General features: G+C 31.1%; 2 protein-coding genes across 2 annotated transcripts in view; both read left to right on the plus strand.

Annotated features, from left to right (window-relative positions):
• The first annotated feature begins 1,869 nt into the window (after positions 1–1,869).
• On the plus strand, positions 1,870–15,150 carry LOC105619944. Its single transcript, XM_012201458.1, has 7 exons — positions 1,870–2,017; positions 6,852–7,120; positions 7,553–7,941; positions 8,395–8,481; positions 12,514–12,597; positions 13,671–14,570; positions 14,946–15,150. The coding sequence occupies exons 1-7, from the start codon at positions 1,870–1,872 to the stop codon at positions 15,148–15,150; spliced, it is 2,082 nt and encodes a 693-aa protein (XP_012056848.1).
• A 2,219-nt stretch (positions 15,151–17,369) lies between these two features.
• The window catches only part of LOC105620029 (succinate dehydrogenase [ubiquinone] flavoprotein subunit, mitochondrial-like), a 10,039-nt gene continuing 1,263 nt past the window's right edge, over positions 17,370–26,145 (plus strand). The window contains exons 1-11 of the mRNA XM_012201539.1: positions 17,370–17,384; positions 17,489–17,593; positions 17,949–18,255; positions 19,055–19,341; positions 19,710–19,848; positions 19,936–20,104; positions 21,424–21,619; positions 22,535–22,732; positions 23,241–23,435; positions 24,556–24,699; positions 24,883–24,993. Coding sequence (XP_012056929.1) covers positions 17,370–17,384; positions 17,489–17,593; positions 17,949–18,255; positions 19,055–19,341; positions 19,710–19,848; positions 19,936–20,104; positions 21,424–21,619; positions 22,535–22,732; positions 23,241–23,435; positions 24,556–24,699; positions 24,883–24,993 — 1,866 coding nt within the window. The remainder of the gene's footprint in view (positions 17,385–17,488; positions 17,594–17,948; positions 18,256–19,054; positions 19,342–19,709; positions 19,849–19,935; positions 20,105–21,423; positions 21,620–22,534; positions 22,733–23,240; positions 23,436–24,555; positions 24,700–24,882; positions 24,994–26,145) is intronic.

The raw sequence follows: 26,145 nt of genomic DNA on the forward strand, positions 1-26,145 counted from the left end.
TATTTTTATATAAAAGAATTTCAGAGTTTCTTTTATACGTTAAGTTTAAATTGAAAATATTGCGAGAGGCTTTTGAGAAGCGATCCTGCCTCGAGCTTCGTGGCTTCTCCAAGGAGGGATTGGCAACGGCGTTCCCATAACGACCAGTGTTTCCCCTAACGACGAACATGGCTGAAGCTGAGGGTAAGTGCGAGTGTGCATTGTCGCGCGGGTATATTTACGACGTGCGAGCGGCAAACAAAGTGAGAGATTCCCGGGCTGGTCCCATTTCTCTGTAGCTTTTCCCGCTACCGTCGTTGTGGTCCGCTTCCGGTTCCTCGTCGCGCTCGCTCCCCGTCCATTCTAATTATAGGGTAAACAGCACACGGCCGTGGTCACCGATGCACAGTTACGAGAAATATCGTGAAGAACCGCGACGAAAGAAGTTATCGACTCTCTATTTCGTAATAGAGGCTTTAAGACGGATTTTATGAGTGCACACATGGAATGATGCAAGGAAGATGCACATGGTAGATAATTGTTGTAGTGTGCTTGTAGCCTTTTTTAATATTATTTATTTATATCACAGCGTGAATCTCCAGGTTAAGTTTATTTCAATAGACGCTTAAAAGAAAAACAATTAATAATAATATTGACTTGATAAATTTTTTTTTCTCCTTTTCTTCTTATAATAATTCAATTTGTTTGTTGTGTTGCTTGCTGTATATAGGATAAGAGTTGTTGTGGTTACCGGCGTAGTTATGGAAGGAAGAAGTAACATTAGAGAAGCTTTTTCTCCGAGGGAAATCGCGAATTTTTATGTAGAGAGAAAAAAATAATCAGTAAAGTTTAATTTAAGCCAGTTGTTTACTCTTTATCGTTATCTCAAATTGTGATGTCGAAGTGAGAAAATATATAATAAAAATTCCTGCAAAATATATTATATTAATTGCAAATATGTTTCAATAAAATCAAATTTAAATCGATAGAATATCAACTTGTAAAACATAAATTTGTATAAAAATTCTTTTTTTATTTCGTTAATTAACAAATAATCATATGTATTTGGAAATGAATAAAAATGAAATGAATTATAACAAACGGTAAATTAATAATAATATATATAGAAATATGAAATAATATTTAATTTCTCCGAAACAAGAAGATAATGTTTGATATATTTTATAAATCTGTTCTACATAATTACAAACGTTTTATTGAAAAATATTTCTATTTAAATATAATTTGCAAGAATTTTTATTGTGCTCTTCCTCTTTTCTGACGTCAATTGAGATAGTAGATAGTGATGAATAAATCTTAAATTATTTATTATTTATATTTTGAAGTGCTTGTGTTCGCGACAGCAACAAAAGAAATAGAAATTTATCTTCATATCAAAAATGAAAACTTGTTTTCGAATAATAATAAAATTTAATAATAAGGATGATATACTATGAATTTAATATTAAGGATGATATGTTAATATAAAATGTTATTGTAGATATAACGACAAGCAATATTTTCGATTATAATATAATTAGTGTAATAGAAGACTATACGTTATGAAGTTGACTTCAGCAACGTTAATTTTTCATTTTCTTCAAAGAAGTTTCTAAAAGAATACGCGAATACCATCGAATATTTTTCTTTGACATCCCCACTTTACACTGTTTACTCGTGTTAGTGCAGCCAAGGTGTACTAAAGAAAGAGGCGAGAAAAGGAGCGAGATTCGCTTCGTGAGACGGCGAGTCGGGGCCGAAAATAAACTTCCGTCGCGAAGATACTCGCGGTTATAACGATTGTAAGAGCGGCGCTCTTACAAGAGCCGATCTGACCTCGCGAGTTCTCACACGTTCTCTCAGTCGGTGTCTTGATGCGCTCGTAATCAGATGCTGTGTTGTGTCCCGAAGAGACTCGCGGACGGGGGCCCGTTCTACGACGAGGCCCTGTTCCACGACGGGATCTTGTTTCATGACGAGACTGATAACAGTCCACCATCGTCCATTTGTGAGATTCAAACCGAGCTGTTTCCCGAAGGTGAGCCCGCGTTTTTTAAACATTGCTTCTCAGGTTCTCATTATTTCTTGAATTACATTGAGTAATCGAATGTTGTTCGCGCGAGCGTTCGAATCTTTTAAACGGACGATGAATTGTTGGACGATGAATTGTTGGGAATGTGCATACTTTATGTTTATCTGGCCTCTATATTAGTTTCATAAAGTGTATTTTAGATAAGACTAAAGAATGCAAGATTAATCGCGTATAATTTAAAGAATTAGTGGATATTAAATATTTATAAACTACCGCGATCGAATCCTGTAAAAATTAACATGGTTCGATATTTTTGGAATTATGTTGAGTACTCTATCACTGTTGATATTATGTATTACACATTTAGAATACAAGTACTTTTGTTTATATTTATATAGATACCAGTTGATGTCCAAAAACTTATTTTCCAAATCAAAAGCCAAATAACTTCAATTAGTACACAGCATCGCATTATTATTGACACGTAATTATAACTTCTAAAAATTTGTTAATTTGTTTGAAAAATATTAGAATTTGCTACAATAATATGCATTGCATAACAATTTTGAATGTTTTAATATTCTATCTTTCTTCTCTTTTAAATAAATTTCAATTTATGAAGTGCTTTAAATTAACAGAACAACTTCAGTAGCTACGCACGACTATCATTAATCATTATTACCTCGTTCCTCGAAGAGCTACCTTGAATTCCTTTTTATTTCACATTTAGTGTCGGTGAAAATATTTATTTTCCTGCTACTCGCACACGTCTAAAAGCGGCTGTAAGAATCGTAATAACACACCTCCGTCATGCATACTGATCAATTTGCACAGACTTAGCAATTGCATTAAGAGTCCCGTCGATCTTAGACGGGAGAAAAACGGCAATAGCTCTAGACGTGAAAAAGCAAAAAAAAGTCTTCACCGGTTTCCAACGCGCGCGACTCTGGAAGGAAAACGCAAACAGAATAGAAGCAATTGCGTTTGTGGGCGTCGCTAAGCGGTTTCGACGCAATGAGATCATTTTAACAGCGCCTGTTTGTTACGCATACGAATTACCGAAGATCTCTCGCTGCCGTAGATTAGTTGAAAAAGCGCAGAAAACGAAAATTTATCAAAATAAAAAAAAGCTTTAAATAAAAATTAAGAATTATAAACGATTTAATGGAATGGGTGACATATAGACTGCGAGGTAAAAGGATTTTATATACGCGTCATGAATAATATATAATGCGATCGTAATACACGCATTGTATAATTACATTGTGAAACCTGCGTAGCGAACGAAGGCAAATACCCGCATTCTCTCGACGCATTTAATAAGACGCAACTATCTTTCTCTTTGCATCGACATTGAAGAATACCTTCGGTATGAGATCAAATAATCTATTCGCTCGAATCTACGAAAAAAATAATGAATGAGAAAAGAATAAAAAATCGTTAACAACGAAATTATAAGCCTGTTTATTTTTAACTGAACTTGCATTAAAAATTAGTTTCTCTTTTATTTCCTTTTTCTCTCATTTGGAGAGAAAAAAAAAACAGATGAATCATGTAAGAAGTTCAGCTGAAAGAGAACACTTGTGTTTTAAGAAAGAGGAAGAAGGGGAGAAGAGAAGAGAAGAAAAGAGAAGAGAAGAGAAGAGAAGAGAAGAAAAGGATCCGAGGACGGAAGGAACAGATACTCTTGCGTGTGTTCGTGACGGATAGGGGATACGTGTGACTCTCGCAGCGAGGCAACTCGAATCTCGGTGACGCCTAAAAAAGGAAGCTTGCTCACTCGAGAGGCGAGAGAGCCGAGTCTCGCGGGGGCGACCCCCTCGGCCTCTTCGATGTCCTCGACGTCCTCGTCGGCGCGAGTCGGCGCCGCAGGTGCGTCCACGCGACACGCGCACCTGAGAATTGGTCGTTTAATAGAATTGAGAAAACGAGGAGTCTCTCTCTCTCTCTCTCTCTCTCGAAGCGAGGTTCAATCGGATAAAAGCCACGAAACTAACGAGTGCGCGATTAAGGACGTTCTCCGACTGCAGTTATGCTCAATCTAACACATTAGTGCTCATCATTATGAAAATTTTTATGAAAATTTATTTCACTTTTATATAAGATATTTATATAAGTGTTAATGTGTTTATACAAGTTTTTTTATACAATATAAAATGCCTCCCTTCGCTACTCTCCCGATTGAAAAAAATAACGACTTTACTTACTGTGTTACTTACTTTGCTTAATGATTTCTTAAAAATGAATACCGGAAGCCATATTCAGACAAATTTCATATTATTCCTTGTGATATCAAGTTTTATATCTCATTGTTTCAAAAAATTGTTAAAAAAAACTTTTTTATATATATAGTAATAAAAATCACTTTTGAATAAGGATTTTTGATAGGGATCCATACATATTATATATTTGTATATATGTATATATGTATATATATATATATGTGTGTATATATATTTTTTTTAAACGTTTCAACTTTGAAATAGAATATTTCGATTTTTAATCTCGCTCTGGGTATTGTTTTAAAGCACATATTCAGGTCTAATAAACAAGCTTTTTCTGTAAGTTTCAGATAAATCTAAAGAAAATGAATTTTCGGAGAACATCCTTAAAATCATTCGTGATATTGCAGAAATTACATATTGTAGCCCTCGTGTCGCGAATCGATTCTTATTTTGAATTTACTGTTTATTCTGAATTTTGCGAAAGTGGTATTTGGAGTATTAGAAATAGATTCAGAAATAGGGGAACATTTCCAAATATTTTCTTCTTTTTTTATAGAAAACAATGAAATAAGATTTTTAATCAAACATGGAAATAAAAGTGAATTAAAGCTTTATATGTACACGCATATGTGGAAATTTATTTATTTTTGCACTCTTGCGATGCGCTGGAAATGATTCGTTGCTTTCATTGGAACGGTGATGCAATATCAGATATTGCAAGAATCGATCTATTTGTCTCATTGAAATTTCCATAAGACAGGAAATGTAGTTCATGTCATCTTTAAAAATGAATGGCTTATTGAATAGAGGCGTTATCTCGTAATGCATAGCTCATATTAATTGGGGCACTCTCGAAGTGTGTGATCTCGCAAGAAGAGAAGACTGTAGTTAGTCGTTGCGTAATATTCACGGCGATCGAAGAAAGTGCAATTTGCAATTTAGATTCCCGACATTTCCAATCGCAGCACGTTTCATCGCGAGCGACGTAGTGTTTCCGAGGTCTTGTGTTTTTTCGCAGGAAAGAAAGTGAGATTATCAAGAGAAAAATAGAGCGTGTATAACAAATGAATAGCTCATTTGCAAAAGTACTTATCTTTACTTGAAATGCGTTTTTGGCAAGAGCAAAAAAAACTTGTATAATTTTTCTTCTTCAAACTATTGAGACTTTTTTGAAAAATAAAAAATTTATTGTTTTAATTAAATAATATGGTATAATTAAATAATAATATTAAATAAATATAGCATGAGAAATATTTTATTTATTAAAATACAATTTCTTATTAAAATACAACGCACTTGATTACTTTGCGACTGCAGAGAAAGGATTTACCTCTTACAGAACCAAAATATTGATACACAAAATTTTCAAGTATTTTATTGAATTAAATAGAATTTTTATGATATTAAAAAGCATTGCTATTATCCTGTTAATAATAAAAAGATTTACATACTATATTATGATTTACATACTATATTCATCATATTTAATTATTGAAAAAGTGCGATACTTTTTACTGCTTTTATGTTTATGTTAAATTCAAATGAAAATAAAATATTAACAGAGAAACAACATTTTGTCAACAAAAAATTAGTAAACCTAGGTTAGTCAGACTAAAAAGTAGAGATTTAATTTTCTTATAACTCGATCCACTTTTCTTTCTTAATTTTATAAAATTTAATCGCTTTTACATAATTGATTTTACAGCCTAAAATATTCAATTCGAGACAAAAATGCTAAGAAATTTAAAGATTCGATCTCTTTTTTATTTACTGAATACAATGGTTTTTACATTTCGGCTCAAACATAATACATTATATATAAATAGAACATATGTTGAAAAAGAATTTTTTTTTTAATGTACTTTCAAAGATCTGTTTATTTCGAGAAATGAAAATTAAAAATCAATTAAATACACTTAGAAAAATAATACTGTATATAATAAATACATACATAATAAATAATGTATTATCGTATATAGAGCAGTGTGTAAAATATATTTTTAGGGATGCATTTATTTAGAAAAATGTAAAAGTTGAACATTAGATTTTAAATTATGTTTAATCGACCGCAAACAGACTGCGATGACGAGCACGTGTTTTGTACTCACACTGCAAGCTTTTGCTTTTAACGTATGCGCACATATACGTTCTAAGTTTACGTTACGTCACGTGTACTGTCATCATATTTGGCGATCTCTCGATGTGTCGGTGAAAATATCGATTATTCGTGGATTCGTGGCCTTTGTCAGAGCGAATAGCGATTAGTACGGGGTGAGTCAGATCGAATCTCCGTATTAGCGTGCCGGGGATAAATGTCACAGTATCACGTATATACAAGACATTAAAAAAAACAGAATGAAAGTGTAATATTTATTAATTTTTCAAAAAGCAAATATTACGTTTGCGTCGTATCAAAGATACAACGGGTTTGATCTCGGTTAATTTGTTTGATGACGAATAGACGCAGCCGACGCGGCGACCAGGAGTTTGTAGTCTTGCTCATAATAAGAGAAAGAAAAAGAAAACATCTATACGTATATAGAACATCTACTATTATTACATGGAATTTAAATTGCAAAAGCCTACTAATTGTTGGACCGTGTAAATGGACGCAGATGCGCCGATCTTGTTTCCGTGCGCGTTTTGCGCGCGGACCTTCACGTCGCAGTCTTTGGAGAAGCACGCGAGGATATGTGAGCGCGCCGCCGCCAAAAAGCGCAAGCCCTTCGATTCGGCTAAGCAAAGAATCCAAGGTACTGAGTTGGCTGAATTCCAGCCTAAACAGGAGATCCGGCGACATCAGCAGGACGAGAGGTCCAGATCTACCTGGAAGAAGACTCACGACGACTTCCTTCGAACGATTCGTGAGGCACGCGGCGATGTTGTGAGTCCTTTTGCGATCTTCTTGTGTGTTAAGGATGTATCAGATGTATGGTCTCCGCAAAAAGTGATTAGATTTGAAAATTTATAAAAGTTAATATTATATACATATGAGACAGTTTTTTGTATCACTTTCAAATAACAATTATATAGAAAAATCTATAATTTTTTTATTTTAAAAAATATGTGTACATCCTTAATTGCTTTGGAAAGAGTCCTTCCTTTCTCGTAACTAAATTTTAAACAATATATTAAATAATTTTTTAACGGATTACATCAAAGTGGAAAGTGAAATAGAAAGAAATTATTCTCACGTCAAAAATAAAAAATTTCGATTTCATTTTGTACAATTTATATTGAAGAAAATATAACTTCTTTTTTTCTATATCTTTTATTTGTAATTAAATTCTCACATCTCCAAAATTTATTCTTCCAGATGGATTCACGCAAACAATGCAATTCGCTGAACTCTTCGGGTGCACCAACACGCGCCAATGAGAAGGGCACATGTCCCACGTGTAACCGACAGTTCGGTATCAAAGCCTATGATCGTCATGTGGCTTGGTGCAAAGACAGAGTTATCCGAATGCCGGTGAGTCCGGCGACCAATCTGGCAAAGGAACGATTAGAGGCACGAATGAGATACAGGGCACCGACTTTGAAAAACCGTCGAGCTATCAATCGTGAAAAGTACAGCCCGGGCTCGGCAGCAAATCAAATTGCCAAGACTTCATTGTCATCACCGGCGCTCCATAAACCAAAGGAGACTATATCGAGTGTCAATTGCAATCGAGAGAGTCCTGTCAAGCAGAAATCTGCTATTATGTAAGTCAAATTCTCAAGCTTTTCTCACTAACGAATTGAGTTGTCTTATGTTTTTTGTAGAAAAAAATACATTGTAATAATTGTTTGGTAATATAGTGCAATAAATAAAAAGTAATGAAGTTTTTCAGTGAGTTGCTCGCAATGAGAAATTTGAAGAAAGAGAGAATTACTTATTTTTTTATTCACTTTTAATTTATTATCTTAAAAAAAGATGATTTTCAGAAAAAAGAAAAAAGAAGAAAAAAAAATTCGTGGGTTTATTGCTTGGATTTAATCTTTTTTCTCTTTAATATCTTTAAATATTGCTTATCTATACTTCTTTTTTTCTAATATTTCTAGTATCCATCTCTTATGCAATAACTCCTAAATTACAATATATTGCATATAAAAATTTCTGATTTATTTTAGATCTGGTAATCAGTTATTTGACGATGTATACTTATACTTTTATAGGAGACGTCCTGGACATCCTGAACAACTCAAGGACTCCCCTCCCTCATCCAGACCTATAAAGTCACGCCTTGCCGATCGTATGAATAGGTGAGATTTTTTTATGATTAATTTCTTTTTGAAATTCTGTGGATTGTGTGTGTATGAGATAAAAAATAAGATGTAGAATGGATTTTAATATTCCGCCCATGAGGAGAAGGGAAGAGGATAAGGTTGCTTAAAAGCATTCTGTAATTTCGATTAACATCAATAGAGACAATTTAACATATTCAAAATATTTGGATTTGATTTTATAACAAAATCGCTTAAAATAATTGATTAAAACTATAATAATTGATTATAACTATACACATTTTCAAATATTTTCTCAGCAATTATCTATTTTATAAAATTGTTTTTTTATTTAACCCTGATAACCTTCTCCTGATGATTATTAGTCACATGCCCTTGATCCTGCTTCCATCTCCTCAGGCCACTGGAAGATCAAGACTGTCTGACATCAACGTCTTGCCGATCTCTCCAGCCTGCGATATCTTCCTGTCATTCACTCCACTTACCTGTACCTCCTACGAGATCAAAGATTAATGATTTGGTTTCTTCTAACGAAATCATATCGCCAATTACTTCATCCAGAAAACGGTTTAATCAAAACGAAAAAATCTCCCAACGTATTCCAAATGATGATATAAGAAATCGAGAAACTTGTTCCGCCAGAATGCAAAATATCGTTTCCGCTAGAAGTCAAGGTCATCCAAAAGTCAACAATGTTGCTGTGAACGATAAGACTCTAGGAATCACTGTACAGCCTTGTAAGATACATATGAACATGCAAAAAGACGATCAGTTAGTGACGTGGAAGCAGATTAGTCGTAAGAAAGATAATTTTCAGGCTGACGATCCAATTATTAATCATAATTTCTCGCGAGAATTCCAATTGCTCGATCTCGATCAATTACATAATCGAGAGGAAGAAGATGAAAATAGAGATAAGACAGAGGGAGATTTATCAATTATAGAAAATAATTTTATTCGAATCCATAAAGACTGCAAGGTTGATAAAGTGAAGAACGATGATATTACATGGCTCAGCGGTATCCAGAATCTAAATCAGACATATTTGATAAAAGACTCGGAAGATATTGAGCCATCGGAGATTTTTTATAGCAAATGGAAGCCGATTAAGCATAGTCCTCGCGTAGAATTTTATTTAAAAGAAAAGGAAAATGAAATCTACGAATTTGATAAAAAAGAATCGAAAAGAGAAATCGTAGCGAACAATTTGAAACACAGGAAAGACGAAGTTTGCAAATTTGATCAAAAGAAATTGAGAAGGAAAACTATAGCGAATGACTTGAAAGATAGGGAAAACGAAATCTACGATCAAAGGAAATCGGAAAGGGAAATCGTAGCGGACAATTTAAAAGATAAGGAAGATGAAATCTGCAAATTTTATCAAAAGAAATCGAAAAGAGAAACTATTGAGAATGACTTGAAAGATAGGGAAAAAAAAATCTGCGAATTCGATCAAAGGAAATCGGAAAGGGAAATCGTAGCGAACATTTTGAAAGATAGGGAAGATGAAATCTGCGAATCTGATAAAAAAAAATTGGAAAGGAAAACCGTAGCGAATAACTTGAAACATAGGGAAAATGAAGTCTGCAAATTTGATCAAAAGAAATTGAGAAGGGAAACTACAGCGAATGACTTGAAAGATAGGGAAAACGAAATCTGCGAATTCGATCAAAGGAAATTGGAAAGGGAAATCGTAGCGGACAATTTAAAAGATAGGGAAGATGAAATCTGCAAATTTTATCAAAAGAAAAGGGAAACTGTTGCAAATGATTTGAAAGATAAGGAAAACGAAATTTGCGAATTCGATCAAAAGATATCGAAAAGAAAAATTGTAGCAAACGACGAAAAAATTAAGATTGAACAAGGGAAAGAGTTAAAAATGTGCATTAAAGATAAAGAAGATAATAAAATTGCAGATTGTAAAGTAGAAGAATTAAAACCAAATAATAAAAGTATTAAAAATATTCAGAAAATCAGTACTGAAAAAATTGAAGTGGCACATACAATGGAGGAATTTAATACAAATAATATAGAAGAAAAGCGAATAGGAAGCTATGAAGAGACTGAAGTTACAGAAAATAATATTGAGGAAATAGAAATAAATATCAATGTAAAAGAAACTGAAAAAATAAATGGCGCAGAATTGAATAAACTAAATGTTTATAAAGAAAATAAAAAGGATCGACAAATAACAATGAATGAAATAATTGAAAGTATGAAATATACCGAAGAAATTGAACAAAATTTATCCGAATCTAATCAATTAATTAAATCTTCTTTATTTGATGTAGTACATTCAACTGCGTCAAATGTATCGAAGAAAAAGAATTTTATTGATCAGAATCAAGATTGTCTGAACTCTAAGGATGAAGTACAACAATATAAAAATAATACACGTTGCAATAATTCACTTGAATTAAAAAGAAGTACAGCAACTTTTATATATGATCAACGTAAGATTAATGAGATAACATCTTTAAATACTAGCGATAATCAGACTGATTGTAATTCGAGTCCCGAAAACGAAACGTTAGGGTGTCAAAGCCATAGTTGTCACAATTCATTGGATCTAACAGAAAATATCAAAGAAGTATCATTTCCTATATCCTCTCCAATTCTTACCCCAGAAAAAAATTGTACAAGAAATGTTGAAGAAATTAAAATAGATAAAGAAAGATATGAAAATAATTTAACCAATATCTGTAATAAAAAACCTAAAAGAAATTCAAAGAAATTAAAGCGTGAAGTATATTTTCTTCCTTCACAAAATTCAGAAATTGCTGCTGATAATTATTTAAATGCATCTACGAATAACATATCTTTGCATGTCAAAAATAACAGACAATTTCAAGAAAAAGATTTCAGTTCTGATAACATTGGAAATATCGAGAATAACACGAAAAATGGAAAACTAGATTTTAACACAGATTCAGACAACAGCTGTTCGAACGATAAATCAAGCCTTCTTGGCCATTCAATCATTAAAGCGGAAATTACGACAGGTGAAGGTTTGCGCAAGAAGAATGTAGACAGCGAATTCGATTATGGTAGCGATAACACTGTGCTTGTCGAGGAATACAATAGACGAGGCGCTGATGGTTTAGGGTCATCAGTCACATTGACGGACTACACGGAGGAGCAGTCACGGCATCGTGGTAGCGAAATTTTCTTGAACGCGGGCGTGAATTTTTCAAAACGTGCTTGTCAAAACGCGCCTAAAAGAGCTTCGCGAGAGCAACCAGTCAATTCTATTGAAATGAAGCACAGGATCAGGGAAAGCATGAATCTTCTTCGTGGCAGCACTGATTCCCTGATATCCTCAGTCGAATTTGTGGAGCTCGCAAGCATCAGACGACCCAAAGCGAATTGCGTTTACGAACAAGAGACCATTGAGGTAATCAGACCGAACAGGCGGCACAAAGTATTTAAGGATTTACCTGATATAAAGGATGACGCGGCGGAGACGAAGGAAGATTCTGAGGAATCGTACTGGGAGAAAACCTCTAAGATCTCGCGGAGCAGATTAACTAGTCTCTATCCTACGTGTCATACGGAATACAAGCTTATTAAAAGAAATCCTAGAGTCCGTATTCTTCCTCCTGTTCTGAATCCATTCTTAATCAACGGAAGGTAGAGATAAAATCAGTGGAAACTTATAATATTATAAGTAGAATTGTCGATTTTAATATTATTCTTTATTATATGTTAATATTATTTATTGTAGAACATTAGAGTATTTAATTAATATAGATTTATATTTAGAAAAAGCACATAACTTTCATATAAATTAACTGTTTAACTAGCTTAAAATAATGCAATGTTGATTTTACAAAATTGATTATAAATTATGTATAGTAATATTAATATTTAAATAGTAATAAGTTTGTGCAAATTGGAGTTTAATTGGTAAAACAATCTATACCATTGTCAATCGCACTGTAAATAGTAGAATTGTTTTTTTAGATTTCTATTTCTCATATTATTGCATCTTTGTGCATCTTATTCTAGTAAGATAGCTGTTAGGTAGTTAATACGTTAACAATATTATAGGAAAATTGAATTGGAGACACGTCCCGCTTGGTGCAATTATGTACGCAGAAGGCCAGACTTTAATCTCGTGCTTAAGGCTAGAACGTAAGTTTCAGGACGTAGGACCAGTGTGGGGAAGGAGCAGAGCACAATAGATGAGGAGTAGACTTTCAAAATGCGTTTTGTCCAAAATTTCATTTTTTTTAGTTAGAGATGGCGTAGTGTTTAATGTTAAATGACTTATATAAGCTATTCTGAGATGTTTATAAAGTATTTTTTTCATCATTAAGTTACTTACTGAAAAAACATAGATATTTCGAAGTGCATTATATTTTTTTTACTGGAAACAAACAAAATGCATTTGTTTAATATTTCATATCTTACTGATTGATATATTGTTATTTTCTATAAAGTGCATAGTTTTCTTTGTTTCTTGTTTTCTGAAAATTACAAATTTTAGACAAAACACATTTTGAAAATCTGCTCCTCAGATATTTTATTTTATCTTATTGCTGTTCACTATTATCCATATTTTCATTGTTATCCATATTTTAATTTAGTTCAGGACACTATAAAATAGTATAAAAGATAGAATTGATTTTAAAAACCATGTAGCCAATATTGGCTTTTTGCGGAATTTAGAGAATCAATTTTTCTTTATTAAAAAAAAAAATATATATATATATATATATATATATATATATCTCGAATTATTATTTTTCATAACTTTTCAAAATTAATATTTCAACATCTTAATAATTAATTCCTGAATTAAAATTTTATTACATAATGAAATCGATTTTACATTAAAATAAGAATGTTCTATTTATTTTACTTTTTATTTCCCGCGATTCGCAGTCGTTTTATTAAAGAGAAATTGATAACTCAAAAGAAATTGATTCTAAATTTCTCAAAGAATTATTTATGTCTAGCAAATATAGATAACATTGCACTATGCGCGTTCGAGCTTGCATGCATGCGTTTGTCTGAAGAATCGATCGATTGGCACACGTCTCATCTGCAATAGAAAACTTATAGGCAAAACATACTCTGTCATCATCTATTATATATTGCGCGCACTATGTTTGTTCACTATGTTCATATTCATCGTTTTATGCAAGAAAGTTTCTAGCAATGAAGTAGAATCAAAGGTTGTACTAAACAAATTCTAATTTCAGCGGCATTTGCAAGGACTACGATCCCTTTCTGCTGGCCGAGCAGCAGATGAATGACCTACTGTCGGACACGAGTGATCAGTCTATGACGGGGAGTCTCAAAGTCCAGCAAACTCGTGATACCCTTTATCCTCTCTCGCACTCCTCCGCCTTTGTAAAATATCCTCCTACCGACAAGAGATCGTCCCTTATAGCGCCACCTACTGAATTTGATGACCTTTTATCCAATTTTTCAAGTGACTCCACCGAAACCAATTCTATTTCGCGCGAGATCTTCCTGAAGCCCAATCTTACGGGCAAAGATGCGACAGATTCCGCGATCTCAAAACCTGTTAGGGAATTGGGCAGACGAGTTATTATCGATAAATCGAAGGCACTGGGCGTCGACGAGCGTCGCAGCGTCGTCAGCGCGGATAGGCCGCGTAAAATCTTTGACAAAGACACGCTGAGGAATACAGGATCATTAATCAATCGGTCCAACTCGATCCGAGCCTCGTCTGCGTCCAGAATCAATTCGGGCTCCGACAGAAAGACCTTAGATGATATAAGAAAGAGTTCCAAGAACGTTGAGAGTCAGAGATCGTCTGATCAGAGTCTCAATCAAAGAAACAATAATTACTCGTCCCTGACTGGCAGTAACCTCAGTCTCAATTCGATCATCTCCTCCTCGGAGCTGGATGTCAAGCGATCGAGCTCGATGTTTGACGAGTTGATGACATCCTTCGAGGAGGATGCGTTTCCCGGATTAAGATCCTTCCTCAATAATGAATCCTTCGACCTGTCCAGCCCTGGCGGTGACAGACAACGAAATGGCAGCCTGATCAGCGACGAGGAACTATCTTCTCCCGACAACTACAAGCCGCAAGATCACAGCAAGCTCAGCAATGACTCCGCTTATAGCAGGTTGGTAAAAACTACTTTAAAGTGACTGTTTATATACTTCATCACGTTCGCCTTTATTGATTAATCAATTATCAATTAAATAAAAGATAAATCTTAGAATTACAGTAATACAATTATTTGTAAAAAAATTTTAGTACTCTTTTTTACGAAAATTAAATTTATTATTTCTAAATTTATTAAGTAATATTTTTATTAATTTTTATCTGAAATTAATCTTATATTAATGGAGAAAATTTCATTTAATGAAATATGAAGATTTCTACAAGTCCAAAAATTCTGCCATTTGCTTTTTTGATAATTATAATTTTAATCATCATCATCAATCATTTATATTCGCGTTCTTGCTTCAAACTCAATTTGATTTGTACCCTCCAGTTTAAATCGCAAATATTCGCATCATGGACGCAGCGCCAACGACGTGATCGACCGTCTCGACGAGGACGTGCCCAAAAACGGGACATCACCGACTCAAACGATGACCAAGTGCAAGATGTCCAAGTTCTGTCACGAATGTGGTCAACGATTTCCAGAAACCGCCAAGTTTTGCTGCGAGTGTGGCGTTAAAAGGCTTGCGTTGTGAAAACATTGTTTTTCGAGAGTCGTTGCTATCATATTGTATTTTGATATTCGAACTGAAGAAAAAAATATGACCAGAAAGATATTCTCTGGATGAAAGTGTGCATTCTAATTTTTTTATTTTAAAAAAGATTTTCTCGAGAATATATTTTCTGAAGAGAAGATACGCTAGAATTTCAAAAATATTTTGCAAGATCGAGTCCATTTTAAAAATATTCTCTGATATGGCGATGTATTATACTGCCTTATCACGATAATATATAGAGCATTACACAATTCAAACGGCTTTTATAAATTTTAGAATTTCGAGAGTAACTTTTACGAAACAGCATTTTTATATCTCACCCGGAGAAGAATTTTTTTTAATTTACTTTAGCTCGCTTTGTAAACAATGCGTTGATTTGTTCGCTATATTTGGATAGTCTAGTGATATATTTGATAAACGTTTTTGTCACAAACACATGATATATACATACATATACCGAGAGTCGCCGAGCAATCGCCAAGTTCATCTCTTTTATATAAATTCACGAGTGCGACTTTTTGATAAACTTTTTATACAAGTGGAAAGAATCGTGCAAGTATATTTCCTGTTAAAAATAGGAGAATCAATATTAATATATCTCATAAAAGTGTGAATATGATTTTTTAAATTACTATATATTTAGTTTAATCCATTTTAGCTGTAGTGAGAGGCGAATCACGAATTAAAAAACACAGAGTGTTATTTGGAATTAAAATATATTAAAGTAAATTTCTTTTTGTTTTATATTCGACATTTTATTTACATACTTCTCTAAGTGACTTAGATATTAAGATACTCCTCAATTTTTAATTTTAAATATTTAATTCTGCGAAAACATATTCGGGTGAAAATAAATGCACATAAATGTAAGTCAAATGTAAGGGGAGAGTAACAAAAAAAAAATTAAGGCAACGAAATATGAAAGAAGCGTTTTACATTTCAATTTTCCTCTTAAAAGTTTCATTTTACGCTTTTATTACTTTCTTACATTCGACTTACGCTTCAATTTTTATTTTCGCCAAAAGATTTCTACCAACTTACTTAATTCGCCTGATCTTCACAAGATTCTTATGTCTAATATCATGTAACAAGGTTGAACATAAAATAAGATTAGAAAATCACTAGTGATTAGATGAGTCGTGCCGATATAAGCATTAATGCTCGCTCAATGAATATGTGTCGCTAACGAATAATGAAATGCAAAATGTCGATATGGCAATACGTGTAGGAGGTAAATCATCAATCTTAACAAAGGCAAACTTAATCGTGTTTTGCAAGGAAGGAGATTAATTATATGTAAATTAAATATGTGCTATTATAGAAACGCACACATAAATATTTTACGAAGTAATGGCCTTTCGTATTTATTCTTTAATGCGATAAGAAAAGATTATTTATTACAAATATGTTCAAAATACGAATTAATATATAGAATGTAAAGAAAATGTAAAGAATTTATTTTGAATCTATAGTAAAAGAAAATATACAGAACTTGGTAAACGTGTCTTAAGATAAACAAAATAAAAATAGAAATCCTTGAATTTTCACTGGTAAAGGATTTTAAATTCAAGAATTGTCGATCTATCACTTTTTATAAATTTCATCATACATTCTATTTTTTTAAATATTGAAAAGAAATAAGGAACTATTTTTTCAATGTTCTGAATAAAATAGATTGAAAAAATAGATTAATAAGATTTTACAAACCGTGCTAATTAAAGATTACTGTAATGATTCTAACAAGAATGATTCGTCAAGTACGTTAGCTCTTTGGTGTTCGTAACGTATACCAAAGAGTAACAATGGGATAAGCGTTTGACAAAACCGATTTGACGTCTAACTTAGATACATTTTGAATTAATTATATGCGATAGACATAAATTATGTACGCTCTAAACTGTATTTTTACAAGTGCAATAAATTGCAACTTATACAAATTCAACAAATCCAGTTCCAGTTTTTTTAAAGGAAACTTTGAACTGCAATCCTTAACTGCAATCCTTTTTATCTTTCCTTAAAGCCTTCCTTTACGCCAGAAAATTATTTATAAAAATAATCACATGCGTATGATGAATTTGTACGGTAAAAATATTTAAATTTTTTTCATTTGTTTTATTATCTGACAAATGAAGCTGAAAGAGCTTTATTAATTATGACAGCTGTTAAAGAGCATTCGAACCTAATAAATATTTACAAAGATGCTACATCGATCGGTCAGTCGACTAATACAAACGAGCGGAATATTAGTAAGATTTTATACTGATACTAATTGTATGTTATTGATTAATTTGAAGTCAATAGTAATTTTTTTTTCTAGAAATTCGTGAGACAATCTCGTGCAACAATTATAAATTCGCAAAACTTTCACGTAAATGTTAGTCCAGGGGAAAAAGCAAAGTGCGGCGTAGAAGAAAGCGATAATGTAAGTAGATTTTATTAAAATTATTTAATCTTTATAGATAATTAAACATTTTACAAAAAATTAAAACGAAAAATAAACTTTTACTCTCTTTTTCTATATATTATTACGTAAATTATTTTTATAATTTATAAGTCACATTATCTATTCTATTTACATTTTCCTGAAATACGCAAATTTATTTTTAAAAACAAATGTATTAATCCTGTCTCTCTTTCTTTCTCTTTTTTTATTATAAATGAAATATTTTCTTAATATATTTGATCTTTTAGTGCATTTGGATAACAGGCTATTCTAAATTCTTTAATTAGTATATTTACTTTAATTGCTCAATATTATTCACGTTCCTAATTTACAGAATTATCCTGTGATAGACCACTGCTATGATGTAGTAATAGTAGGAGCAGGAGGCGCTGGATTGAGGACGGCTTTTGGACTTGGTAAAAAAGGATATCGTGTAGCAGTAGTATCAAAACTCTTTCCGATTAGGTCACATACTGTGGCTGCCCAGGGTGGCATAAATGCTGCTATCATCGACCAAAAAGATAATTGGCTGTATCATATGTATGATACTGTGAAGGGATCCGATTGGCTAGGAGATCAGGATGCTATACATTTACTCACGAGGGAAGCGCCTCGAGCGGTCTTCGAACTCGAAAATTATGGTAAATTCAATGAATCACAAATATAATTATTTTGAGAAAAGTTATATGCAATATATATATATATATATATATATATATATATATATATAGAGTACTATATATATATAATATATATTAATATATATTTTATATTTATATTAATATATATATATATATATATATTTTATATATAAATTATATATATATATATATATATGTTAATAATACTTTATTATATATTACACATACAAATGTATGTATAATACACACGCGCGCGCGCGCATGCACATATAATTTAGAAAATGTTAATACATGATTTATATTAAATAAAAATGAATAAGAAGATAGATCAAATATGTAACTTAAAAATAAAATGAAAGTTATTAAGACTTTATTTAGTCATCCTCAGTCATTTAAATAATTAAAGAAATTGTATAAGATTAAAAAAACACACATTATTAATAATTTATTACAAATAAAATTGCAAAGAACATAGAAAATACTAATCAATGAAACTAATCAATGAAATCATAAAAATTTATTTGTAATAAGTTATTAATAATGTTTTAATCTTATATAATTTTTCTAATTATTTAAATGGCTGAGTAAAGTTCGAAACGTTCCATATATTAATGATTGTAAAAAGCTCTCATATCTTTTATATTTTATATTTTATATTTTATATTTTATATTAGTTTAATATCTTAATAAACTTTCATCTTATTTTTAAATTCGTGTTTGACCTATCTTTCTATTCATTTGTATTTACATATCCGAGCAAGAAAAATCATATTAAATAAAAATACTAAAAAACTCTTAGGCTGTCCCTTTAGTCGTACGGAAGATGGTAAAATATATCAGCGTGCTTTTGGTGGCCAGTCGTTACAATTTGGCAAAGGTGGACAAGCTAAACGAACCTGTGCAGTCGCTGATCGAACTGGTCATGCGATACTTCATACCCTTTACGGCCAGAGTCTTCGCTACAACGTGCATTATTTCATCGAGTATTTCGCCCTTGATGTACTTATGCACGGTCGATGTTGCAAAGGGATTCTGGCTTGGGAATTGGAGACCGGACTCCTACATCGATTTAGAGCTCATCATACAGTAAGAGAAAGCTACAAAATGTTATATAATATTTATTTAATTTATTATCTATATAATTTACAGAAAAAGGTAATTATTATTTATTAATGCATATATATAAATAATTAATGTTTTCCTTTTTTTAAGTAAGAGAGAAATTCCTATTTTTCAAGTCACATCGTACTGCTTGATAATATTCATGTGCAAATTTGCAAATACATCTTTCAATTTTATAATTAATAATCTTAAATATATATTAAATACCATTTCCTTTTTTGTTCGTCGATGCTTAATTGCTATTCTTTTCATATATTAATGTATTAATTATGAAATATACTAATAATGCGAATAAATCGATATTGATGATAAAAACAGTTATCATCTCGCAGGTGATTGCAACAGGTGGTGCCGAAAGATGTTACTTCTCCTGCACCGCTGCGCACTCCTGCACTGGTGACGGCATGGCGATCGCATGTCGAGCAGGATTGCCGTTGCAAGATATGGAATTCATTCAGTTTCATCCGACCGGTATTTTAAGATCAGCTACACATCTCGCGGATAACTCTTATTCTTCCTCATTCAAGTACTTTTAACTGATTGATTTTTGCACTGTAGGTATTTATGGAAGTGGCATACTTATAACCGAGGGTACCCGTGGAGAAGGCGGCAAACTCGTCAACTCTAAGGGAGAGTTCTTCATGGAAAAGTACGCGCCAGTGGCTAAGGATTTAGCTTCCCGTGACGTCGTGTCGAGAGCTATGACTATAGAAATACTGAACGGAAGGTTGGCGTAATCCTTTGTATTCAAATTCACATTTTTTTCCCTTTGCGAAAGAATCAAGAGTTAGCATTTTTAATTTATCATATGAAAAGAAAGAGAATTTGTAGAAATGTCCAGAACATCTTGTATAAAGACAATAGAATTGTTAAAAAAAAATTTTCTTTGCAGTTGTAAACAAACTTGTTGTCGCATACATGCAAATCTTTATTTAGAAAAAATTAAATAAATTTTACAATAGATCTATATTTAAACAAATAAGCAAGGAAAAGGCTAGTTGAGTTTCTAAAACGCTATTAGAGATGTAAATGATGAAAAAATTTTAGAATTTTAAGATAAAAAATTCGGGAAATATACAATCTCGGTTCTTTTCTTTCGGCTTCGACAGCTTTTTACTCGGATATTTTGTTTAGTATTTCACGATTTCGACGATTTGTACGATTTGTTTTAGAATTTAGTTTTTGCACTTATCCGTAAGATTTCTGTGTAAAAATAGTTACAAAAGTTAAAATAGTATAATGTCAATGTAGTATAATGTTGATGGTTATAAATATATCTTACTTTTCACTATTATTTGAATGATATTTTATACTATACTTCAATTTTTAAAAGTTAAGTAAGTGTTTCATATTGTTATTAATACAAATAATACTTTACTAGACTAATTGACATTGTTTTTGTTGTAATTATACATTCTATATTTAAATTCGTGAGACAACATTCATCGAATCTATAATTACTTTTGAATCAATATTGGAATGTTATCTCAAAATAATTAAAATATAGAGTACAATTATAATCAATATGCAATAAAACAATATCTATTATGCTTATAAAGTATTATCTGTATTAATAACATCACTTATTTAGCTTTTAAATATAAAATATCTGTCATTCAACTAATTATATTGAAATAACTACTTATATGTTTTTTCATGAATTATTTTATGTAATTTGGTTAAAAAAATATCATTATTTTCAATAAAACTAGTTTTTTACTTGATATTTTTCTTCGAAATACCGATTTTTTAATCTCTAAACGCTATTCATTATCTCGACTAAAAGTTGAATACTGTTAATTATACTGAATTAGTTACGTCATTGCTCAAGAAATGACAACATTTTCTCGCACGACGCATCTGGCAACAGATTCTGTATATGATGGAAGAAATATTAGGAATAAGAATAAATATTTTGAAGAAATAAAAAAATTAGGAATAAAGATTAAACGTAATGCACAATAAAAACAAATAAGATATGACATATGTCTTATATAGGAGCTTTCTTTTTACGAAAAATACATTACTTTATACTGTTTCTCGCAGTGGCGTCGGGGAGAAGAAGGATCATATTTATTTGCAGTTAACTCATTTACCGCCTGAATTGATACGCGAGAGGCTGCCCGGAATTTCGCATCTCGCCTGGGTATTTGCCGGAATAAACGTGAACAAGGAACCGATCCCCGTAATTCCCACGGTACATTATAATATGGGCGGTATACCCACAAACTGGCGTGCGCAAGTAAGAAATTAATTTATATTTACACATGATTTATTCATTATCATTATTTTAATTATTTTTGACTAATTATTTTAACTAATTTATTTATTTATTTATTATTATCTTTAACTGTAACTGAAATTGGATCAAATTAATCGTTTTGATCACTATTTTATAATTTAAAATATATTTATAAAATATAAAATTTTATAGTCAAAGCTAGATCTTTAATGTTTAAATAATTCAATCTGAATTAATAATATACCTATACTATAATATATATGTACTTGTATATATACATTTGTAGTCATTCGAACTGCGCGCTGAATTGATTTTCCGGATTTACACGTATAAACGCAACTGTAGTAATATCACAAATTAAATTGACAAGCAATTTTAATAATTTGATCCGACATCCTAAAAAGATGTTAATATGCTGAAAAATTATAAATAAATTTATTGCAAAAAATATTACGTTATATTTATATCCAATACTGTAAATATATTCTCGTAAAAAAATTTTATATAATTTTATATAATTGTATATAAATGGACATATTTTATATATAATTGTATATAATTATATATATTTATATACATTATATATAAGCTTACATATAAAATTATATTAAATTATTTATAAAATTATATATAATTATATAAAATTATACATAATTACATATAAAATATTTTTTCTCGGATTATTAATCAAACATACAAAACGTATCTGTATGTATATTACGTGATACAATCATATTATTATCATTAATACACTTCATCGTTTTATTGATAAAAGTAAACGCGCAATATTCGATTATTTCTACAGATCATGCAAGTAAACATGTTTATACAGAGATTTATGATTATCGCGGTTATGGCACGGGTACTTAAATGACGTAATTGCATTTTTTGTCATAAATAATAATCTTGTCTCAGGTATTAACACGAGAAAATGAAGAGGACGTACCAATTGAAGGTCTCTGGGCAGCCGGCGAAACCGCGTGTGCGTCCGTTCACGGTGCTAATCGCTTGGGCGCTAATAGTCTCTTAGAAATTATAGTCTTTGGCAAAACCATTGCCGATCAAATCGATTGCATTAGCAGGCCTGGCGAACGTCACGGAGATTTGTCGTCAGTAAGGAAAAAGTTACTTTAAAAACATTTCTTTACATTCTGAAAGGCAACTTTTTGTCGCCACGAATTAATGAGCATTGCAATATATATTGCACATTACTATTTTTACATTACATTTCAGATCGTTTTACGATGTTACGTTTTAAGATTAAAAATCTTTTTGTTATAATTACAAAAAGCAATTTTGTTATAATTATAATAAACAATTATAATAAGTAGTATAATTAAGCAATAACAATTACAACAATTAATATTATAAATATTTTGGCAACTCTTTTATATACTTATAATTTAATTTTTAAATATATATCTTTACATTAATTTTTTGTATTACTATTTTAATTTTTTTATACACATCTTTTTTCTTTTTTCGATATATAAATTTTTTCTTAAAATTGTATATTAAGATGAGAGGAACTTGAGAAGGACTTGCGCCTTCAAATCGAGGAGGCGTTTTATGAATCATAAATTATGTAAATGCATGTCGTCAAAAACCGATTTGGATGCAGGACATTGGTGAACAGTCGATTTGTCGCTTCGACGCAACCCGTTATGCGAAAGGCTACGTTCCCGTGGCCGAGCTGCGTGAAGAGATGCAACGTACGATGCAAAAATACTGCGGAGTATTCAGAACTTGCGATATTTTGCAGCGCGGATGCAGGGAGATGACCCGTCTCTATACCTGTGATCTGCCGGATTTATGCGTAAGCTGTTAATGCACCTCAGCTTTATTAATTGTAAAATTATTTAGAGGAAGAAATTTAGAAATTTGAAATATAAATTAAGCGAAATATTTATAAATAAAATTTGCTCAACGATGGATAAAAATTTAAGGGATATATTGAAATAAATATATTATATTAGGATTATTTAATTATATATTATGGAGAATATATAGATTATTATAGATTATTATATTATTATATTATAGATATTATATTACAGAGAATTATATTATATTATGAAAATTATTCTGTTTATCTTATTCAAGGTTGTCACAAAAAATGAATTTTAAAATTCCCTGACTTTTTCAGGTTTTCCAGATAAAAATGGGAAATTTCCATGATATATTATAAAATATGTAAAAATTTTAACATAATAAAATATGTAAAAAATTTTAGAATTAAGGATTATAAGAAAGCTAATTTATATTATTAAAAATGCAAAAAAAAGTTTAGTAACATAATAAAATTTTGGGAGCAAATTCAAGCCAACAAAAAATTAATTAGTATTAAAAAAAAGAATGCAGTTATAATGCAGTTATTATGAAAAAGAACGATCAAATAAAATTATTGAACAAAATATAAATTTTAATTATTTTTTAAAAATTGTTTAAAGTACACGAGTTTTAAACATATTTGACTATAAACGCCAGATGTAGCAATATTTAAAAAATTATAAAAATTATTTGGAATAGGCAGTTTAAGGGAATTGTGAATAAATCCAAAATTCCAGTCTCTTTTATATTTTCCCCTGATTTTTCCCGGTTTTCCATAACTAATTTTAATTTTCCTGATTTTTCTCGGTTTTCGAAGTCTGTGGCAACCCTGTTATTTTAAATTTATATTAATCCAAAATTCGCAAATTAATTTCATAATTACTCATCTGAAAATTTGTACAGTTTACGGAAATATTAATAATATTATATCTCAATTTGCAATAATGGAATTATTAACAATAACCCGATATGATTGCGTAAAATAATAGCACCACTAGGTCGCAGTCGATGACGCAACAACGCGTCGTTGCGTAAGATGATAATATGCGAGACACTTTATCAAGACCCAGACGCACATGTAGATCGCTTTGGAATGGTTTTTTTAGGTGCAAGATCAGTCCCTCATTTGGAACACCGAGCTCATCGAAGCCTTGGAGTTGCAAAACATGATGCTAGTCTGCATGCACATTATATACGCAGCCGAAAATCGAAAGGAATCGAGAGGATCGCACTCTAGGGAAGACTTCAAGGTTCAAATAGGAAAATTATATTAACAAAAAAAATTAAAATGTCATAAATTTATATAAGTAATTAATTCAAATAAGTAATGTTACCCGTTGCAATTTTTTGAATTTATAAACATAATTTTAATTATGAGTTTCTCAGCCAATTGAATCGAGAGAAATTATCGTGAACGATTATTTCGTTTCTAGGACAGAATTGACGAGTATGATTATGCGAAACCGCTCGAGGGACAAAAAAAACGACCTTACACGGAACACTGGCGTAAACATTCGCTTACGTGGACTCAGGAGGATGGAACGGTTAGTTAAAATGCCACAAGAGTAAATGCAATCAAATTCTTTTTGATAGAGTATAGTTGACAAAACAAGGTCAAGTTTCTCGGTGATTACAAATGAAAATGCAAAAGTTTTTATGCTCTATTATAAAAAAGCTACTGAAATATATTCAGTCGATACAAACTGAAAGTTCTAACATCATTGTTTTAAATAATAATAACGAGAAGAGCTATAAGCCTAATGAATATTTAAAAATTTTAATGACATATAATAATAGTATATACAATAATAAAAACAGACGTTTCGCAAACTTCGATCGGTTATCAATGTTAATTGAAAATTTTTGATTTAATACAATAATAATCAATTATTTAAAATTAGACATTAGTCATAAATTTTAACGAAACAGATGTTAGATGTCCTTGGTAGAATAAGATAACACAGAACAGGCCGACTTAATAACATTATTCATTATGGTATTCATTATAATGATAGATTTTTACCGTGACAAGTACTATTAGAGATATTATATTTATAAAATTCTTGATTAATGTGAAAAGAAAGAAAATTAATGTAGTCAATCCAATGATGAGTCAGTATGAAAAAATATTTCTTTATATAAAAAAGACATAAGTAATGAGAGATATATATGTGAGTAAATATACGATAGAGATCAACTGTCATTTGAATGTCATTAGTTTTGTACTCAATAATTATAAATAGCATAACGTTAAAATAATTTCGCACTTAATATAATTATATTTATATGTAGTGTTACATTGTTGACAGCGAAATTACAATGTCGATGTCACTTTTAGTTAGTGTCGACTGAGTAATTACTAATGATTATTACATGAGCAATATTTACCTAAAAAAATTCATTACGTAATTTTATACGATTAATTCTTAAAAATATATTTTATTTATTATATTTTACATATCTTCAACTGAGATATGTCTTATTAGTATTCCCATACAACACAGAAGATTGAAGCAATATTGCTGCAATGTTGCAATATTATAGATTGCAATGTAACATTGAGGTGTTACAGAAATATAAATTAACAATATGTCTGCAAAATATCAGTAATATGCTTGCAATATTCCACAAACATTGCAAAATTGTAATTCTTTAATTGTTACAATAATAATATTAGGTGTACAACTTTGCTTCTG

Source organism: Atta cephalotes (assembly GCF_000143395.1).
Source record: "Atta cephalotes unplaced genomic scaffold scaffold00023, whole genome shotgun sequence".
In the NCBI taxonomy this organism is placed as follows: domain Eukaryota; kingdom Metazoa; phylum Arthropoda; class Insecta; order Hymenoptera; family Formicidae; genus Atta; species Atta cephalotes.